The sequence below is a fragment of the Gekko japonicus genome, unplaced genomic scaffold, assembly GCF_001447785.1.
Source record: "Gekko japonicus isolate JY-2015 unplaced genomic scaffold, Gekko_japonicus_V1.1 scaffold1327, whole genome shotgun sequence".
In the NCBI taxonomy this organism is placed as follows: Eukaryota; Metazoa; Chordata; class Lepidosauria; order Squamata; family Gekkonidae; genus Gekko; species Gekko japonicus.
In genome coordinates, this window is record NW_015160879.1 from 345,463 (window position 1) to 367,511 (window position 22,049).

At 43.7% G+C, this 22,049-nt stretch overlaps 2 protein-coding genes across 2 annotated transcripts in view; one reads left to right on the forward strand and one right to left on the reverse strand.

Annotated features, from left to right (window-relative positions):
- ACTN2 (actinin alpha 2) overlaps positions 1–21,677 on the reverse strand; it is a 78,720-nt gene extending 57,043 nt beyond the window's left edge. The window contains exons 1-6 of the mRNA XM_015422938.1: positions 21,642–21,677; positions 18,886–19,000; positions 17,494–17,613; positions 11,183–11,269; positions 4,813–4,900; positions 1,238–1,316 (exon numbers count right to left, since the gene is read on the reverse strand). Coding sequence (XP_015278424.1) covers positions 1,238–1,316; positions 4,813–4,900; positions 11,183–11,269; positions 17,494–17,613; positions 18,886–19,000; positions 21,642–21,677 — 525 coding nt within the window. The remainder of the gene's footprint in view (positions 1–1,237; positions 1,317–4,812; positions 4,901–11,182; positions 11,270–17,493; positions 17,614–18,885; positions 19,001–21,641) is intronic.
- A 266-nt stretch (positions 21,678–21,943) lies between these two features.
- The window catches only part of WNK3 (WNK lysine deficient protein kinase 3), a 91,365-nt gene continuing 91,259 nt past the window's right edge, over positions 21,944–22,049 (forward strand). The window contains exon 1 of the mRNA XM_015422950.1: positions 21,944–22,022. Coding sequence (XP_015278436.1) covers positions 21,944–22,022 — 79 coding nt within the window. The remainder of the gene's footprint in view (positions 22,023–22,049) is intronic.

Sequence of the window (22,049 nt, forward strand, 5' to 3'; positions counted from 1 at the left end):
AGGAGACTGTTTGACTTTATGCGTATTTATAGAAGAAAAGACCACTTTGTTGCTCTCAAGTAAGTTTGCATAAGATGACCCCCTTAGCGTTACTGAGAAACTATTGGTAAAATATAGATCTTGTGACAAGAAATGGTGGCACAAGACATGTGTATTGGATTGTACAGATGTGTGCTTTAAAACATGTGTGACTAGATAATAAAAACAAATCATCAAAAATCTTCAGGAAATCCTGGCTGTTGCTAGCTCAAAACTCAAGATTTAACATTCTAAAACAATTACTTTGGCACATCTAAATAATTGCTTTAGAATATTAGGGGCCTGGAGAGGGTAATGGGATGGATAAGAGCCAGTAAAGCTCAATTCAGGCAAGATTAAGGTGTTGTCGGTCAATGGAGAAGCTGCTCAGAGATTGCAGAGCCAGCCTGTCCTAGAGGGCATTCACTCTCCTTGAAGGAGCAAAGTTCACAGCTTGGGGGTGCTGCTAGATCCTGGCTTATGGCCGGAGGTTCAAGTCTCCTCCATGGCACATAACGCCTTTTATCAGTCCCAGTATTTGCCAGCTATAGCCACATATGTTCAATCTACCCAAAACACAGCTTCCAGGCTACTGTTGGGGGATCATACCACCCCCTGTGCTGGAAGATCTGCACTGGTTACCCACTGGTTTCAGGGCACGATTCAAAATGCTGGTTCTTAGCTTTAAGGCCCTAAGTGCTTTTGAGCCAGGATACCTGACGCACTGTGTCCTTCCATAGTGTGCAGCCTACCCGTTAAGCCCTGCTCTCTGTGCCCCCGCCTTCAGAGGTGAGGTGGGTGGGGACCAGAGATGGGACAATTTCTGTGGTAGCCCCACACCTTTGGAATGCCTTCCCCCTTGAGGCTTGCCTGGTACCTACTTTCCTCTAGGCACCTGGGTAAAATACATCTTTTTATCCAGGCATTTAATTAGGAGTTTAATGGTCTGCTCTGTTCTATGGATCGTTTTTATACTGCTGATGTCTAATGGCTTGTGTTTTTTAATGGCATGTGTTTCGTGTTTTATATCTGTTTTTAATTCAGCATAGAAATACCCTAAATAAATAAATAAATAATCAATTCACTAGCAAAGCCAGGATGGAAGATCATTTCAAGTTACTTAACACACCCCAGTTTGCTATTAAGGAAACATGCTAAGCACACAGAAAGTGAGCTAAATCACTGCAAATCAGCATGCTGTGTCACTCAGACTATTGACCTTAGATAGCTTGGAGTAGTCAATAAGATCAGGCCGGTGTCTATGGATAAGGGCACAGAGGCCAAGGCCGTCTTTCCAGCTTCACAGCAAGGAACCAAAAATAAAATGGAAAGATGTTAGTGATATTACAACAATCTGTATTGCAGCTCAGAATCAGCCTACATGAAGAAGCTGCACATTTCGCTCAGTAATGATAAGTCGCGATATTTTCTATGGTTCCAGAGCTTGTTGGGGTTTATTCAGGGGTCATTTCGTAGAAAAAGAGCTAGGGGGACTCATTAGCATAACTCATTAGCATATGCCACACCCCCTGACATCACCGGACGTGTGTCCTCCCCACAGCCGGCGGCGACCTCCAGCGGGCACCAGCAGGGAGCTCCAGGCCCCGCCCTCCCGCACCTCACCCGGGGGGATGGCGTCCCCCTGCGTCCCCCCCAAAAATGACCCCTGGGTTTATTCTTTGCTCAGTGCATATGCAAAATTTCCCAAGAAAGTGAATATCATTTCACAAATTAGCAGGAACATATTTTAAAAGAACCTAAGTAAATCCGATGCACAATTCACCACATACAATGAATGGTCATGTGCCTACTTCACCACACATTCATGCAGCAGGCATCCACAACAGACAGCAAGACACTGGGCTAGGTAGGCTGCTGCTCTGACTCTGTAGACTCATATGGCATATTCAAGATGCCGCATAAAACTCTCAAACCATCATACACAAAAACCAGTATGAAAATAAGCTAGCCGTACAGAACATTCCGTATGTCTCAGTGACCAGTGGAACAAGAATATTTAAACCGAATGTTCTCAGGGGATTGGGCTCACCAGGCATTGAAGCTGGTGCACTATGGTATATAGCAGCCTAAGCTATGGATCAGGCAGTCCCTGGTTCAGATCTTACCTCTGCCATGAACTCATCAGGTGACAAGGCATTTTTTCTCAGTCTCAGCACTCTGTCTGCAATAGGATAATAATACTGACCTACCTTACAGGGCTGCTGTTATGATTGCAACAAGAGCATGTATGTGAAGCACTTTGAGCACTTGAAAGGATTTTAAAAACTCTGTACACACAGATGGCACTGGACGCCAGATAAAGCTCTAAAATGTTATAAAAATGTATCAGGGAACTGCTGGAGGTGTGAACGAAATGTTGGTTCTTACTATCACATCTGGTGGAGGTGTGAAAAAGTGGCGAAATTTTGGAAAAGTATAAAACAACTTATTCTAGAAATAGTAGAAGTTGAACTACCATTGGAGCCAGAAATAAACTTGTTAAATATCTTGCCAGATAGGATAAACCATAATGATGTACGCCTGATACTGTATGTCCTTACAAATGCTAGAATAGCTATAGCTAAATGTTGGAAGTCTGATAAATTGCCAAGCAGAGAAGAATTAATTATAAAAATTATAGATATAAAAGAAATGGACAAAGTAAATATGTTACTTGCGGGAAAACCTGATATTGTGTTCAAGAAGAGATGGCAGAAACTAGACAGGTGGTTAGAAATTTATAGATAAGAAGCTCCAAAAGTGTTGTAAAATTATTATATTTATTTTGTGATATGTATATGATTTAAAAACCAAAATAAAATATTTAAAAAACTCCGTACACAGAAAAAGACCTACCCTGCATAGCTAGCAACATAACTGTTCAAGAAGGTGACACGTGATGAGCTTGACCTTACCCAATAACGTTAAATAGTGAAACTCAAATGGAACAAAACATAGTTCTTCTTTATATATTTGGAGTTAACACTCTAAACACAGAATTACCTCTTTTACAATACAATACTGTAATTTAAATATCTGATGTCTTAGTTGCAAATGCTGGCTGTTCGGTAAAATGCAAATATTTTAATCCAGGGGTCATTTCGTAGAAAAAGAGGTGCAGGAGATCATTAGCATAACTCATTAGCATAACTTATTTGCATACGCCATACTCCCTGACATCACCGGAAGTGTGTCAGAAGGCAACACCCACAGCTCAGGCTCCACTGGACTGTTTTGGATTGCTAGCTAATGGGGGGGGGGACATGCAGATCTGTCGTTGGCTCGCAGAGGAGGGAGAGCTTGTACCTGAATAAAACTTGGTCTTAAAGGTGCCACTGGACTGTTTTGGACCGGGGGGCCAGGGGGAGCTCTGCGCCTTACCTGGCTGCTTTTTGCTCTGACTGTGGGCTGCTGGGAGCAGGGGGTGGGGCTTTGTTGCATGTGCCCGCCCCCTGGGCTCTTTACTGCTGGAGCTCCGGTCCTGTGCACTCCTGCAGGAAATGACCCCTGTTTTAATCTATTTATAATTAGGGATCTTGGTGGAGAGGGTCAGCAGCATCCCTCCTGCCCCTGCCTCAGTGGTCCTTGCGGAGCTTCCAGGGCTGGCAAAAGGCCTCAGATGCTGCGAAGGAAGGGTGTTGACTTCATCTTGTTCTTTCTCCTTCTTCCATCACCTTTCTATTTAATCCAGTGAAGAATTTTGTGACTACGTGTACATTCATACATGACCTAACTAGGTCCAATAAATGACATCTCCTGTCCTTTGGGCCCTACATAGCAAACACTGTTTACTGACACTGAAAAATCTCCTGTCATTAATGATTCCACTATTTCATAGTTTTATACTACTTAGGGTATAGTACCTCTGCTATTCTAATGAGCCCCTGAAGGATATCTTGGTTCCAGTATTTGTAGAAGTTCTGTCATTGAATTTATACTTGGAACACTAATTAATTTACTTGAATCAGCACATACTCAATCTTTGCATACTGAGTTCATAGTTAAAAAGAGAAACTCTACAAATTGCCTATAAAATGGTCAATTCTCACACTGCTGGAGTGGCCTAGTGTCTTCTACCCTTAAGTGCCACAGTATGATGCTGGTAACAATGTAGATCAAGGTATGCGTGCACATTAAAGCTTACACCTTGAATAAAACTTTGTTGGTCTTAAAGATGCCACTGGACTCTAACTTTGTTCTGGTAACAGTTACTTAGAGCTCAACTAGATGATACAACGAATGGGGCTGGGGGTCAGCCCAGCTCATGTCACGTATGACATCAGGGAGCTAATATTCCCAAACATTCTGGGTCCCAGATTCAGATCGTGAGTGTGGAGCAGAGGAAGGAAGGCCTTCATCCTTCACAGCTGTTTTATCTTGAGAAAACTGTGCAGGGGGGGGAAGCTGAAGACTCTCCTCCCCTCGTGCCATGCTCACAGGTAGAATCTGGTCCCACAATGCTTGGGAATGTTAATTCCCTAATGTCACATTCCCTAATGAGAGTCAGGTCAAGTGATCCCCAGCCCAACTCATGGCACATGTATTGCCTAGATAAGATATTACTCTTTCTCCAGGGAATGGTGATGCGGATACATGAAGCAAACTCACTGCCGGATATTCCCATGTGATTTTGCTCTTCTAATGTAACTGGAACAGTCTGGGAAAGAACCATACCACCCCTGAACTGGCCGTCTGTCGAACTGCAAAGATGCTCTCCATTACACCTGTGAAACTGGAAAGTTTGGGTGCAGAATAGCTACTAATATTTTCACTTTTGGAAATTACCAGCATTACCTAAGATGGAAGTTTTGTATGTTCACATTTCTATAGGGTGCAGTTTTCCTTTGACACCACAGCAGCAGTCCTTCTTTGGCAGATGTCTCTGAAAAGAGCACCAAAAATACATGTAAAAGGGATATATTACAACCTTAGATCAAGCTCAGAGCATGATTTGTTCTCAACAGCCAGATAACTGCTGAGTAGCACAGTACCAGTGTGGAAGAATGTTTCTTAAGTCAACAGATAGTATTTCTTAGAAAATGCATGTAACTGCATGTGGTTCCAAATTTTTTAGTTCAGTTTTAATTTTAAAAAGTTACCTTATGTTGAGTCTAATTAACTTATTTATGCTTAGTTTTAAATTTATCCCAAGTTCCAATGCTTGAATGTTGCATTTAGTACAAATCTCTGTTGAGTCTAATTAACTTATTTATGCTTAATTTTAAATTTATCCCAAGTTCCAATGCTCGAATGTTGCATTTAGTACAAATCTCTTTCACTAGTGGTAGATTTATATGAACAAGTGACCCAGAAGAATATACACAGGAAATTATCATATATAAAATCACAATGATTCCTGCATCATGAATATTTCATTATTTGTTCTCTTTTTATTCTAATCTTTATTTTGTGCTTGATTATTTTGACATAGGCTCCCAAACCATTAGTCAGAATATCTGAGGTGGTAATTATTAGTATTACATTCAACTCTATGGCAGCAACATCCATTTTTTCCAAACCTAAAAGGGGCTGTATGAAACTTAAAAGCTCACTTTATTTTTTAACACCTTAATCCAATATGAAATTGATTACAACAGTATTTTAACCCGCTTTCCTTTGTTGGTGTACACATAAGAAAACAGGGTTGCACTTACCTGTTACTGATGTTCAGTCTTCTGTGCAGGGACACATTGGGCTTGTACTGCACAGAAGACTGAAGATGAATATCATTCTTTCTATCTCTACAGCCATAGCGCTTAATACTGGCTTCACTGTGTAGGTAAGGTAATGGGGAACAGATTTCTCAGCCCTCTCACCTAACTACCATGCCCAAGAGGCCATGACAATTAAACTGAGATTAATGTACCCATTAATATTAATGTGTGATAGAGATGTGTTCAGAGGATGTGTCCAGAGAGCTGGTTTCCTCATTCTTGCATCAGTGCTTGTTTGCTAATTTGAAAATGTAAGAAACAAACAGAACAGGTACCCCTAAAAAGTTGGAAACTGTTTTGCATGCTGTCTGATCAACTTATGCCAGGCAAACTATAAATAATGGATGGTGCCTGTTCCATGGTTGTCATTGCCCCTAGCATGAATTTGGGGAGACAGGCTGAGAACTGGCATGAACTGCCATTGACTGGGGGGGGAGACTGCTAGGATTCAATATATATTCGCTGTACTTCTGTTCCTCTTCCAAACCACTTTGGGGGGTGCTTCTTAATAGAACCATTCCTTGAAGAGGCACATACATGGAATTGCTGACACCTCCTCCTAAAATTTACTAAATAAATCTCTCTCTTGAATACCTGTAAAAGCATAGTACATATTCAGAAAGAACAATCTGGATATATTTTGTTTCCCTAAAACTAATTGCTACCGTATAATCAAATTAAAATAAATTTACAAAGAGTAATTGTTGATATGTTGATTTAGAGAACTATAGAAAACAGTCAATTTGTTAAATATTGTATTGAATAATGAATGAAATCTGTTTGGCGAAGCAAAGTATACACATTTGTGGTTTGTCAAGGATCTGCCGCTTTCTGAACATTTTATTTAAATGTTTCGTATGTGTTCTTCATATTTGAAAACTGGGATATTAGAGGGCAATAATCATTTATTTAAATATGTTTCACTTTTGCAAAGTAAATTTCAGGCAGGTAGCCATGTCAGTCTGTAGTAGCAGAACAAAATTCAAGTCCTGTAGCACCCTACAGACCAACAGAATTTTTTCCACGGTGTAAGCTTTTGTGAGTTAAAGCTCACTTCATTAGATATGCTGATAAAATTCTGTTTGTTTTTAAGGCGCTACTAGACTCTAATGTTGTTCTTTTTAAAAAGTCGTTTAACTTAGATAACACAGATAAATCTTAGTGCTATTATGTTTAATACATCCTCAGCAGCCCAATGTCTAATACAGTTTCTCGGACTGAAACCTTAACCACAACAAGGGAAAGATTTCTGAGGACCAGTCAGTGTCCTTTATGCACATAATGCCTCAAGGTCATGATATGATTCACTGTGTTGACAAAACGCTGACATCCATTAGGGAATGGAAAGTCCACTCCAGGCACTGTCAAACTTTCTGACTTCCTGAGCCAAGTAACAAAATCTTCCAGTGCTTTACAGATGGAGAACAATTATACATTCCTATGCATACCCTAACCTAGATAGCCCCAGGCTAGCCTGATCTCATCAGGTCTAAGAAGCTAAGCAAGGTTGGCTCTGGCTAGTATTTGAAAGTGAGACCACCAAGGAATACCAGGGTCACTATGCAGAGGCAGGCAATGGCAAACCACCTCTGAACATCTCTTGCCTTGAAAAACCCCATGGGGTTGCCATAAGACAGCTGTGACTTTATGGCTAAAACAAAAAATGCATACCAGCCTATACTTTCTTTCTTTCAAAATACATTTTGCAGCAGTTTCACCATCATATACAGAGTACATATATACCATTCAATATGATCATAACTCAAAATATAAAGCACAATAAAATTCAGATATTAGCTAGTATAAATCATTGTAAAGGTGAAACCTTGATAATGAAATTTATCTATAGCTTATATAGAACCTAATAGTGATTAACCAAGATATTCCATACCATTGAACAACATAAGTACCAGTCTGTACTTGTTCTGTTTCATCTTGATCCCCCATCAAGCTATTCCCTGTGATTACCCAGTCTGGTGATGGATTCCAGTAACCATTCTGACGTGATAGATGACATCACGTGGTTCTGAAAGCCATCACAGATTTTGGAGTATATTGTGATATGTTTCAAGTATGTACAGACATCTCAGCTCACCACTTCATCCTACAGAAAAACTTCTAAACTATGCTAAGCCAGCAGACAGTGGAAGCCAAACTGCATAAAATATTCAAAGAGATAGGAGACTACATGACTGATTCTTCTGTCATATCAAAAACTCCCAACCATGAAAAGACAGTGTAAGAAGGATTTTGCCTGCACCTCTTCTTGAAGTTTACTTAATGCAGGGAGATTATGACACGTGTGTGTGTGTGTGTGTGTGTGTGTGTGTGTGTGAGAGAGAGAGAGAGAGAGAGAGAGAGAGAGAGAGAGAGAATTAGAAATTGAGATATTAATTCATTAAATCTATATATATATATTTTGAAGAGAGGCAGCCCCAAGAGACCTGAACTATCTGATTAAGCTAGATGGGAAAGGGGCACAGAGCTGGCCTTTCAAAATAGCTAGTGGCATTATCCTAACAGCTTCTTTTCATTTTCTGGGAAAGGGGGGGCAGCTACACTTTAAGTTCACAGTAATTTTCCATGGGAATTCTTCCTATGCTTTATTGGAAGGAAACTGATGCATTACCCTTTTATTTCACCCCTCCTCCAAGGAGCTCATGGACATAACATGATTCTCTCTACCTACGTTTTAACTCGCAATGTGTTGGGTGCAGCACAAGAACCTTGCAAGGTCCATGCAAGGATCACCAATCTTCCTGTCTCTCCCATACCTCCAGCAGTCACTTCCAACTTCAGGAAAGTTTATTCCCCATATTGAAGAACCTGCATGGAGTAATAATCATGCAGATGGGGAGGCTGCAGTGGGGAGGTCAAAATCATTCCCTTTTGCCTCTCCCATTGGCTGACAGATTGTGGGATCCAACTCACCAATGCTGAGAGGCAGGTTAGGCTTCATCTAGAGATGTGAAGGCCCGGGAAAAAACCGGAAAATTTGGGGGGAAACGTTTTTTCCCGTTTTTTTCCTGAAGCCTTTTTTTGGTTTTTTTCCGAAAAATTGGAAAAATTGAAAAAAAGAAAAGAAAAGAATTGAACGTTTTATTTTAACATGATGAATAAAATATTTTAAGACAAGGTGTTCAAATATTTTCCAAATCATTTCTAAAACATATATATATATATGGTATCAGATTGATCTAATTTCTGTGCACTGAGGACAAGCAAGTCCTAGGTTACAAACTGAACTCTCCAATGCAAGAACAAGATGCATTTCTTCCTTTAGGAGGTGCGATTGTCAGAAGAAAATAAAAAAGTTTCAGTTTTGTTTTTGCATGTGGGTGGGACAAAAAAAAATGCTAATGTAGCATTTTTCTCAATTTTTCCGAAAATTTCCGTTTCCCCCCAGAAAAAAACTGGGGAAAAACCAGGGTTTTTTTCCGAGCTTCAAAATTTCCGGAAATTTTACATCTCTAGCTTCATCCAAAAGTCTGGTTGATCCATCTCACTTTCCCTGCAGCCACACATTAGTTGCAGAGAACTTACTTACTCAAGCACCGCACAGCCTAATTCAGATTGAGACCATGGCACTGGGAGGAAGAGGGCACAATGGGGGCATTATTTGCCTTGTTGCAGGGCTGCACATGCACTGAACGTTGCAAAAAGCACACCCAGGGCCATTTTGGGCTCTAGAGAACAACATGTGGTGAAAGGCTGGAATTCTTCCTCCCTGGCACCGTGATCCATATTAATTGGGTCCTGGTGTGCTTGGGCATGCAGCCATGTGGCTGTGGGGGAAGTGAATTGACTCATGGCCAAACATATTGTGAGAGAGTGACTACCCCAAGCCGCTTTAGCTTCATTGGAAAGGTGAGATGTGAAGCTGGATCTCTCCATTCCTAGTCCAAGACTATATAAATACTACACCACACTATCTTTAGCAGGCCTGTAGCTAGCCGGGTGGGAGAGGGGGACCCATGCCCCCACAGATGTGCCCAGCCCCCTCTGGGAGGATGCCAGACACCCGGTGCAGGCAGGCTACAGGACGACTGCCCACCGGGGTAGAGCTGCTACTGCAGCCGAGCAAGAGGGGAAGGAAAGGGGTAGCCACTCAAATGGGGAGATGGGGGGACAGGGAGGGAGAGAAAGGGAAGCAGAGAGGGGTGGGGGGAGCCCTCGTGGAGCGGTCCAGCTGCCCTCATGCTGGGGGGAAGGCCCTGGCCCTTGTACCTGTGTACTTGTCCCAAGTGCCTTGCAAGAAGGGCAGGAGAAAAAAAGCCAGTGGGTAGCAAGTGCCTCATCTGTTTTCTTCTCACCTGTGCTGCTGGAGGAGGAGGAGGGGCACTGCCTAGGATCAGGAGGCCCCAGCCAGCCAGAGGAAGTGCCCACCTTGGCTTTGCCTGGAAGTTAAATGAGAGGGCTGGGCTGGTCGGTGCCTCAGCCCCTCCCTCCTTCCTTGCTGGTCGTCTTGTCTCTCCTCTGACTTTGCCACCTGTGTGCTCCCGCCATCATGTCCCAGTCAAGCAGACACAAGGAGGAGAGGAGTTGTGGTAGCAGCAGTAGCCTCAAGTGGCACTGGAGCCCCAGCTAGTAGTCCCTGCTGGGCAGAAGCAGTGGCAGCTCCACCCAGGGCAGCAAAGGGCTGGAGCGCAAGGAGCATGAGAAGAAGACTCCCACAGCCTGGAAAGACTCACCACATGCGTGGCTGGGGAGAAGCTGACCTGAGGCGTTGCAGACCCACAAGCCCGGCTGAGCCTTCCCCACCACCGCCCTGGGAGTTTTTCATGATATTTCTGGGAGGAAAGGGATAAAGCCCAGATTCTGAGAAAGGAGGCTGGATTTAGACCCCACCCCTCCAATTGGCTGCTCAGGCCCATAAGAGAAAGTGGGAAATCCCTGTCTTGGGAGGAGAAAAGCAACTGGCAGGAAAAACAGGGAAGAGGAGGGGGCGGAGAGAGAGCTCTCCTCCTCACATGCATCTAGGAACGGAGGAGGTGGTTGTGTACCACTGTTCTGATGGGCGTACCACTGTTTGGTTTGGTTACTTGTGTACCACTGCCCTGACGGGCTGGCTCTTAATTAAATCGCCACTAAATAGATTAGTCATTAATCTAACTAGAGGTGATCTGATTAAGCGCCCTGCTCAGTCTTTGCCACCCCCCACCCCCCAGAAAACCTCCTAGCTATGGGACTGATCTTTAGTCAAAGGAAGGAAAACAAAAAAAGAAAGCAACCCTGCAAATGTAGAGAGCCAGCAGTCCTAAACATTTCTTTATGAGCAGTCTGGATGCTACAATAGCAAGTGACACATCATTATTCAATTTTGTCAATAGAGCTATCATTTTCTTAAACAAACTGTCAGCTCTAGTCAACACACCTTGACAAAACACCTGAAGAATGTCAACACACCTTGACAAAACACCTGAAGGCAGTCTTGTGGTGCAATTTCTTACCTTCTACTGAAATATCTTGAATAGCAAAGCGAAGGATGATTGTCCAGATCATACCCAGGGTCATTTTCACATTGCCATCAACAATTTCTAAGTGAAATGAAAGAGATTTGATATTTCAGGCAATGCACTGTGATCACAGTGTACGTACCTGCTGTATTTTCCATTTGGTCATTTTATTCATACACAGAAGTTAGATTTTTCAGCAAACCCACAAATCACTGCTTTTGAAGATTTCATATATACAGAGACCACTCACACTTTACTGAAGGACACAGCAATTGACAATCGTAGAACAATCCTAAGCAGGTCTGCTTGAAAGTAAGGAAGGCTTGGAGCCTTGGAGATCTACCTCATATTGCTGTGCTGGAGTAATCCCTCTATTCACCCCTTATCAAATTGTTGGTTTTAATTAATGCTATTATTGTTTCGCTGTTTTCACAGTGATACTTCTCTCCTGGAAATAGCCATTGTTGTTCAGTCGCACAGTCGAGTCCGACTCTTTGCGACCATGAATACATTTAAGATTAACACAAAGCCCAATTAAACAAAGACTATTTGCCAAATGAAGCAAATACGATTGAAGCCTGGTCTCATCTAACTCACATTCTGGACAAGCTGAAGAGGCAGTTGAAACTTCTTTATCTCTCTGCACTGATTTGGAGGAACCCTTTTACTTCACCACATTATTCCCTCCTGTGTTACACCTATTTGATACCATGACAAATTGAAGTTTGAAGACTTCCATCTTCAATCTTGGCATTCCATGTGAGTCCAGGAGAGAGGGAGCATGCAAGTAGGAGTGGTCATGAACCAGCTCATGAACTAAAGTTCATCATGAATTTTGGTTTGCAAAGCGATGTTCATGGCAGGGCAACCGGCACAAACATTCCATGAACTTTCGTGCTTTTTGTGGCGGATCATGGCAGTTCATGAAGGGATACATTTCCAGACAGACTGTCTCCACTCAATTAAACTGTTTACAGAACTTCAAAGCAACGGGGGCGGGGGGAGAGTGAATTCTACAGCCTTGGAAACACCACTAGAGGCCCTCCAAAGCTTAACAGGCACTGCTGGCTGCCAATAACAAAGTTCCCATTCTGCTCTATGGGATCAGAATGCTGTATATACCCTCAGCTCAGCACCGCAGCCTCTATTATGTTGGCTGTTAGCACATAGACAGAGAGACAGGGAACTTGTTAAAAGCAGAACACATTTATTTATTCCTGATTGTGAACACCTCTCCCTTGGTGGGGTTTGGATGTTAGGTGGACTCATGGCTCTGAGCCACCCATCTCTCCACTCACGCTGAGCAGTGGGGCTTACCTACCAGGTAGTTTGGCTGAGGACCCACATTTTATACTCTCCTGATCGTGAACTTCTCTCCCCTGCTGGGGTTTGGGCGCAACCCCATCTCTCTGCTCACACTGAGCGGTGAGGGCTTAGCTCCTGGGTGCCTCAGCTAAGGAACCACATTTTATACCCTTCTGATTTTGAATACCTCTCCCCTACAGGAGTTTGGATGTTAGGTGGACTCAGGGCTCATGGCAAAATAACAGGGATTGGGCCAGATGAAAGTCTTGTGTGACCAGTACTCCAGGGGATCAATGTCAGCGAGCACAGGGGACTTGGCGAGTTACTCCCTCACCATCACCTCTGCCAAATCCTCCACCACTGCACACCTGGCATCTCCACCTCAACTGATATCCCAGTTCACTATTGACAACCAGAAGTGGGGCATATCCCTGGTTAGGTTCTTTGAGGCAGAGGTGCTGGGCTCCTCCTCTTTTTCCTCCTCAGCCTCTTCCACTCACTGTTTCTTCTGGCCATGTCTGTTGGCCTGTAGCTGCCACACTTCTTTGCAGAGCTCACACTTCCATTGCAAGAGCTCTGCATTCAGGAGAACAATGCTTTCTTTTATCTGGGGGCCACAGATACAGGCCAACTTCTACTCCCCTTTACTGCAGAGACAATGCAGCCTGGTGGTGATGTCCACCTGCAACCTCTCTGCCAAGGCCCTGACCCATGGGAGAATTGCTGTCCCCTTGGGGCCCAGCTCCAGTGCAGAGGTCAGCACCCAGTCCAGCCACGCCTGTAGCCAGGATTTTTTTGAATTCGGGGGGTCTTTAATTAAGTCAGGGGGCACCCTGCACAGACACCCCCCCCAAGGGAGCACCATAAATAAAGTTTTTAAAATGGAGGCGGGGCTTGGTAGTAAGTTGGGGGGCCGGGCCCCAAGATGCCCCACTGTAGCTATGGGCCCGGGTCCAGCCCTTGGATGAGGGGGATAACTTGCCCCAGGTTGGTCGTATGCGTGCTGAGCATGTCAGTGGTGTCCTGGTAGGGTTTGAGGACACACACCATTTGGGAGAGGGTCAGCAAGTTGACCATCACTACTGCAGCCAGTGAAAGGCTATGTCCTCCATGAGGGAGAAGGGATGGCCATCCACAGCAATCATCTTGCCAGTGACAAGGCGAGTGGCTGCTTCCTGGGCCCTCCATGTAGCCCTTTTGATGTCTTGAAAGATGGCCACCTTGATGTCCCACCTATGGCAGCCTGAGGGTGGGGAGTGGGACCCTTTCTTGGAAGGGCCTCCTGCTCCCCCTCTGCTTCTCCCTGCTGAGAGGGAGTGGGGCTCTTCTTCCTCCCGCTGGCCACCACATTTTCCTCTGGCAGCAACATAGTTGGGTGTACCCTTTGCAGGTGCCTGTAGAAGATGGAGGAGGACAAGTGTTGGGGGTTTGCACCCCTCTGGAGATGGGTGTGGCACACCTGGCACTCTTCCACACAGGGGTCACTGGGGACGGTGAGGAAATGTCCCCCCCTCTGAATCACTGCTGTCAGAGCCTTCCTCTTCAAAGAGTGTTAGCAACTGCTGGTGTCTCTGGGCTGTGCTAACAACTCTTTTGCCTCTGTGGAGAGCCCCAGGAACAGATCAGGGGAAGCAGGCTCTGAGACCCCTGGTGATGCCCTGCTAGGGCCTGGCTCTAGTGGGCTGGCAGGATGGGTTTGGTGCCCTGGGATGGGGGCCTGTGGTACGCAGGGGGTGGAGGACTTCTTCCTCCCATGACAGCACCCCTGCACCCACTTTCACCCTCATGGCACACAGAGGTGTTCACACTCTGGAGGAGTGGGAGAGTATAAATGTGGGAGACCTTTTTTGGGGGGGTCCATAATGTGGACACCAAAAATGTAATCTGCCTCCAACTTGGAGACATTGTGGAGGAGTGGGTAGCAAAGTGAGGTTCCCTGTGTGCTTGGTGTGTATAGCTTGCAGGGAGGTCCATTCCATACACTTTTCAACCTGTGCCTGACATTTTCCCCAAAAGCACTGTCCTGGCTTGACCTTAGTCCTGTCGAGTTTGCACTGCCGCCGTGGGACTGGTTTTGCTGGGCTTGCCTTCTGGGCTTCCAAAAATGCCCCGCACTTTCAGTTTCTACTTCAGAGATCCTCTGGGACTTTGATTCTGTTCTGTGGGTCTTGCTTTTTTTGCTGTTTTTCCCTGGGGGGGGGGGCGAATTTGGATCACATAAATCCAATCCTCACCCAACTTGGAGGGCAGGTAGAGGAGAGTCATCCAGATATTTCCTATTCGTTTGGTGTCTCTAGCATGCCAGGGGGGATCCTTCTACCACATTACAAACCTCACAAACTGAACTGGTTCATTTAGCCCCTAAAAGTTCATGATGGTTTGTGGTTCATGAAATGGGCACACCATGAACCACGAACAGAACCAAACCACATTTTCCTGGCTCATGCCCATCCCTACATACAATTAACATAGTTCATACCCTTCTCAAGCAAACTCCAATTTATTCCTGTCATCTGTATAATACCATTCTTTGCTATCAATCCACAAATAAGTACTTCAAAAACCCCTCTCATGGTTCAGTTCTTGTTTACTTGGTTCAGTTCTTGTTTACAGTCAGAGAAAGTACAATATTATTACTTGGACCTTGTTCTTATTGTGACAGATACAAGGTGAAAAATTGTTACTGAACATGAAGGTGACTGTCTGCTGGGGGTCAATGTGAGTTCAAGCAGAGTAGAGAGAAGAGACATAATGTTCATCTAGAATGTAGTTCAATGCCTGTCTCCAGTATCTGTTAGTTCAGAATTGTTTGGCAATATGACTAGTCACAAAGAAATATAAAAGCAAGATGAAAATCAGATTATCTACATTTTAGATACAGTTTCTCTGTTTCTTCTGATGTCTTCTGATTTTTTTAAAATATAATACATATAGCCTCAGGGGTCCACAAGTGCTTGATCCTCCCTGTGTGCCTCCGTGGTTTTGGTCAAGACTCCAGGACCAGAAAAGGCCTCAGAAGAAGAAAGGGGAGGAGGTAACCACACCTTGTTTCTTCTTTTCCTCTCTTTCCAAGTCTCTCCTCTATATCCTGGAGAAGACATGGTGCCTCCTACCTGTTCTGCCATTTGATCCCTTATATGGACCAGGCCTAATGGCATGCATGCCCAGCAGCCTTCCTTGACCTCCCAAACCTGCTCCTCATTTGCCTGATAACCTGGCCTAGCTGGAGCTGCTGTTGGCAGTTCCTTAAAGGGGTGCTCAGTGATATATACAAGCTACACATTGCCTGGCCCAGTGATGCTGGCCCTTTTGCCCTCAGGGTGGCCCTAGGAGTAGTTGGAAGCCTGGAGATCACAAACAGGTAAAAGATCTTATTTAAAAAAAAATAAATCTGAGTTCGTCCATAGACAGGCAATTAAACAATAGGTCCAATTCCCCCCCAAAAACGTATTTGTACTCAGAAGATCAATAGAGCATGATGTTTAAATGCCTGTAATTGGATGTAGGAGAGTCATGATCCAATCCTAAAGGCTGCTTGAAATGCTCAATCTGTGGCAAAGGACAGAGAGATTACTTCCAGTGTTCCCTCTAAGCTGAGTCAGTGTGAGCTAGCTCACAGATTTTTGGCCTCTGGCTCACACATTTCTGTCTTAGCTCAGGAAGTATGGCTCCAGAGCAAACTAATTTATGCAGTAGTCAAATTGCTCATTCACAACTTTAATGCCAGTAGCTCACAAAGTAGAACTTTTGCTCACAAAACTCTACAGCTTAGAGGGAGCACTGGTCACTTCCATAGGGGATAAAACAGGTTTTCAGACAACTAGGGACATCTATTTTCTTTTAGCTGTTAGCTGGGTTTTCTTGTGGCTATCAGCTTGGCTATCAACTATACACACAACTAACCACAGTGTAAAATTGTAAACAGGCATTTAAAGAAAGTTGTCATCTGAGATCACACAACTCTCAGTCCTGGGCTCCTACCTGCCAGACTTGTAACATGGCCGAGACACTAGAATCCTCATCGGTAAAGAACTATCCATCAGACCACTGTTTGAAGTGCCACAATCATCAATACAGACAGTCCCTTGAGGCTACACCACTGATGCCTTTGCCTTTCCCTCACCCCCTCTGCTGGTGCTTCTACTGCCCTCTTAGGGTTGCCAGTTCCCCTTGTTGATCTGGGGGGGGGGGTGTTCTAGGAGTGGGTGGGGACATTGTGTGACACACTAATGTCACCTAGAAGTAATGTCATTGCATCAGTGATGCCGAGGGTGACGCTCTGGTTTCTGGGTGAAATGCTATGGTAAATTCACACTCAAACTATAGAGTTTTGCCCAAAACCCAGAGCATCCCCCCATGATGTTCCTGACGCAATAATGTCACTTCCAGGTGACATCATCATGTCAGGGATGTCGCACAGTGACATCCCTGTTTGGGGGGTTTTCCCTTGCCGGCTATCTAGATGGTCCGCGGTGGGGAGAAGCCCCTCAAAGTGGGGGGATTCCCCACTCAGACCTGGGGCTGGTAACCCCATGGCCTCTTCTTAGACCAGTATGGCAAGCCAAGTGTGCCCTATAGGGCTTCTTGAAATCACATTAGATTCTTTCTCCTTGGAAGAATTTGGCCACCATTTTAGGCTGCCCATTGTTAGTTTAAGCATGAAATAGGGTTGTTGTTTTCAATCTAACCTACAGCATGTTTAAATCAGGCCTACACCATAAACCAGAGAGGAAAGTGCTAACTAATGTTGAGGTTTTCTCCTGTTTTAAAACATTTTAAATCTGTCTTTGCTGTTAAAAGATAAAATAATCATTCTGATATAGAGTGGTTACAGTTTGAGGGAAGACAGAATCTGAACTGAATGTTCCTAACAGACCTTATTGGCATACTGAACCCAACCAAACCTTTAAACAGTAATATATCACTTAGGCAGATTCTCAGAAGAAACACGGTCTTCATGGCTGAAAGCCAAGTCTGCTGTTGATTTTTTTCTAATGTACCTTCTGCACCAATTGAGACGAGTTTGACGCCTTTGCTGGCTATAAAATCCAGGGCTTTGTTGACATTTGCAATTTTATGGAAACGCATCTTCCCTCTATCTGGTTTCGGTAGTCTTTCCCCTGTAGAAAAACAAATTGCGTACATTTATTCACTCTTGACATCTGACTGCAGGCACCACAATGGCTAGACTGATAGAGGGGACAATGTTTTATGCTATCTAAAAACTAAGTATCAAGTTTTACAGATTTCTACTCACTTCAGAGCCCATTCCTGAAAAGAAATGCAAGTGTAAAAGTGGCTCATTTTGAGTATTTTTGATACAGCAGCAAAATTTAAAATTAAATTGTTATATTTGTACATTCACCTTTCAGTTTTATATTTTGTGGACTATTTTGTGGACTATTGTAATGGTCTTCTTTGCACTTATTCTAATTTGAACGCAGTTTTCAACACCATGTAACCAAAATATGCATTACTTTCTTTGACAGCTTATGAGAGAGAGGCTGCTTTCTCACTGTTTAGTCTGGAATTTTCATAATTCATTTACTTAATTTTAACTGCTGTAATAGGCATTACAGGATTTTTGTGGAGAGTATATCACTATCCTGAATGTTGTATGGAACCCTACTTTCAAATCAGTTTGTAGCTGATTACATAAAAGGAATCACTGAGCAATTCAAAAGCATCGTGATCAAAAGCAGCCACAATTGATTGATGAGCGAGCTATATATGGTTAAAGGCACACAGGTTTTGAAGGATTCCTGTGTAGCAATAAAGATGGCAGGGATGTAGTAGTGTGTGGGAGTAGAAACTAATGTTCTTCTCTCTACCATTCCAGATTATAACTACATCTAATTTGTAGTCTCTTTTTACCAAATTTGGAATTTGTTTAATGCCAAAAAACATGACTGGTTGCAACCCTATTCCGATACATTTTATGCACAAATTAGCCTAAGTAAATTCAAATGTGATGGCTCATAAGTGTGCACTGGGTTGCCCCTTAAATAATTGCAAACATACAGCAGAGCAAAAGTCAAAAATGGAACCAGAAAAAATAAAACACAATAAAACCTAATGTTACAAGGTAGATAAGCTTTGCCTCTTGTTTATCACTTTCATACTTCTCTTTTTGTTGGGGTACCATTTCCTCCCTGCCAGGGAGAAGTATTTGCAAGGAAGTAGATTCAGACAGCCATATTTTATATTCATGTCTCATGGATGTTAATTAATAAAATGTGTAGCTATGTACATTGGAACAGCCTATTGTTGTGGACAAAGAGGTTTTACTTATCCTCATTCAGTTGTAAACAAGTTCTGCAACAATGTACTGCAAAGTCATGATGAGTTTTAGAAATATGTTGTGGTGAAGATATGACAATCTTTAAACAAACCTGAAATGACTTCCAAAAGCAACATCAGTTTAAGGCCATTCCTGAAATCCTCTTCAATATTCTCAATCTGTGTCCCTGCTTTCCGTAGATGGGAGTTGCACCATGCTGTAAATGTCTGCAGTAATAATTGTTACAGTGTTATAACCAGCTACTATAGTTCAACTGAGAACTGGTTAACTCCTGATTTCAGTAATTTTTACAGTGAAGAGACATTAAATGTTAAAATTTGCGAAATGCTTTGCCTCTCAACTTGGCAAATACGAGACAAATTTATTTCATATTTACTGAACAGTAAGATCAAGCAGTTCTAGAATTTCACTGTCTTCATGGATGTGCCCACAGTATACCTTGAAACATCCCCACACAATATACCAGGTTCTTTGCTTCTCCTGTAAGAGAATACACTACAGAAATATGTAGTGTATACACCACCCATTGAATGCCCACTTATTTGGCGATAAATTTGTCATAGGATGGGTTCCCATATTGTTTTTATTTATTAAACATTTTTATGCTGCCTTTCCATCTGATCAGGGTCACCCAGGTGGTGCACATAAAATGTTAGAACAATTAAAAACAACATTAAAATTATAAAACAATTCAACAAAATGTCCATGTTGAAATTGCTCTTATCAGTTACGGTATATGATTGGAGTTTGGAAAGAACAGGCTATCAAGTGGCAAGGCTATTTTTGGGCAGGAACGCACAGGAACGGAGTTCCAGCTGGCTCCCGAGTTGGCCACGCCCAGCAGGAACTCATTAGCATAATAGGCCACACCCAACAGCAGAAACTCATTAGGATTGGCTACAATTAGGGGTGTGTGGCCTAAAATGCAAAGGAGTTCCTGCTCCAAAAACAAAGCCCTGTGTTTTGACAACAAACAAGGTAAAAAGAATAAGAAGCAAAAGGTGGGTGTGGCTGGATTCTGGTAACATGGGGGCATGGCCTAATATGTGAATAAGCTGTGCTGTTAGGGGTGTGGCCTATTATGCTAATGAGTTCCTGCTGTTGGGTATGGCCTATTATGCTAATGAGTTCCTGCTGGGCTTTTTCTACAAAAAAAGCCCTGTCAAGTGGTAATTACAATCACCATATGGGGGGAAAAATCAGACTTAACTTTGAATATTAAAAGGGGAAAGAGTGACTTACAACCATCCCTGCATGGAAGTCATACAAAGTCTTCCCAGGTTCATGTTTTCCTGAAGCCCCCATTGACCCCCACAAAGATCATTCCTGGGATAATGTTCCTCCATGGAGATCTCAACCATGTGAATGAGGGAATGGTGGAGCAGAGTGAGACAAGGACAGAATTGCTGCTCTCTCCCCTCAGTGGAGATGCTCCTGTGGAAGAGGGAGGAGGACTGATATGTCCTCTTGTTCTTCCTGACTGCAGCCCTCTTGACTGTCATGGCTGTTCCTCTGCATGGGTCCAGCAACCCCAGGAATGATTTTTCCAGGGTCAAGAGGGACTGCAGAAATGAGCACACAAAAACTCCACATTTTGTGCATTGTTTGAGTACAGGCAGCTATCATATAATTTGGAGAATATTTGATTTATGAGGACTTTAAACAGCTGATTGATAAGATCACCTATTCAGTTGCTTAGCAATCTTTTAAATCAATACAGCAATCTCTGTATGTGACATGCGTGATTAGTTGTGACTAGTATCTAAAGAGATGCAAGGCTCTGGACATTAGCAAATACTTTAAAATTGTGTGTCACCTTGTAACTTGTTGGCTAGTTCCAACTTGATATTTTGTACCTTAGGATGAATCCTAGGATTTCAGTGGGTTCACATTTTTTTTTTCCCCTGAATAGAGCATCCAAGGAACTTCCTTGTTGGTGATCCAGTTAGACATTTGGATAACTGAGGACTTTTCAGCATTCTCGTTTTACTGGTTGGTAAATTCTTGTTTCTTGGGGGGGGGGGGTTCTGTTCTGCACATGTTTTGCTCCCTCTAATGGTCAATTTGATATAGAGTACTATATCTGGCATAAAAATCTGCAGTTTAATTCTGCAGGGAGATATGCTAGAATTAAATCTCCAGGCCCTGTCTGGATGTTGGCAACCCTAGGCCTGGCAGCACCCTCTGGCTGACTTGATGGCACCTGACTTACATAACTCAACTAGGTCTGCCTGCTTGCAATTTCCTTCAAGAGAACTGCCACTGCCGACATCCAGGTGAGGTCTGGAGATCACCCAGAATTACAACTGCTCTCCCAGTGACAGAGATCAGTTCCCCTGGAGAAAATGGCTGCTTTGGGGGGGGGGGTCTATGGCATTAGATCATGCTGAGTTAGCTTCCCTTCCCAAACCTGACCATTCCAAGGCTTCACCCCCCCAGATTTCCAGGAATTTCCTAGCCTGGAGCTGGCATCCCAAAGGAGAACTGATCTCTATAATTGGGAGATCCATTGTGATTCCCGAGGAGCCGCCATCGCTACTGCTGCTGTGGGCAAGGGCAGGTAGGCAATTGGGAGAATGATGGGGTGGGGAGCAGAAAGAGAGAGGAAATGGCATGGGGGACAAAGAGAGTAAGAGAACAGGTGAGAGACAGAGAAGTAGGGGGAAGTAGGAGGAAGCAAAGGTAGGGGAATGGGATAGCCACTCCTTCAAGTTTCTCGCAGGTCCCCATTTGTATTTCATATAAAACTTTGAGCTAAGATGGTGGTTTCCTTTTTTAGAAGTATAAACAGAGAAAGCCTGTGAGCAGGAACCAATGGAAATGTACCCTCACGTGGTTTGGGGTTACCCACAAGCGCTGAGCAAAGTTGCTGCATGGGCTCATATTGGGAGCAGGGGTGAATGTGGCATTTCTACTGGTACTGTCTTTCTGGTGGGGCGGATCTTGGAGCAGAAGATGGGGAGGTACGATGTGCAGCACACTTTCTTAGTGGGATTCTGTGCCAGCTTGTACTGACATCCTTTCATCTGATTGGGAGAGACGGGCCTGCAAGTATGTGGGCCCCAAGTGGCAAAGTACTTTAAAGGTGGGCGCCAACACCTTGAATTGGCAACCGCCCACAAAGGTTGCGAAATAGATGTAGCCGACCCATGATAACAGACTGTAGCATTTTGCACCAATTGCAGCTTCCGGTCATCTTCAAGGACAATCCTACGTACAGCAGTCAAGGTTAGTGCTGTATGGATCCGTATAGCC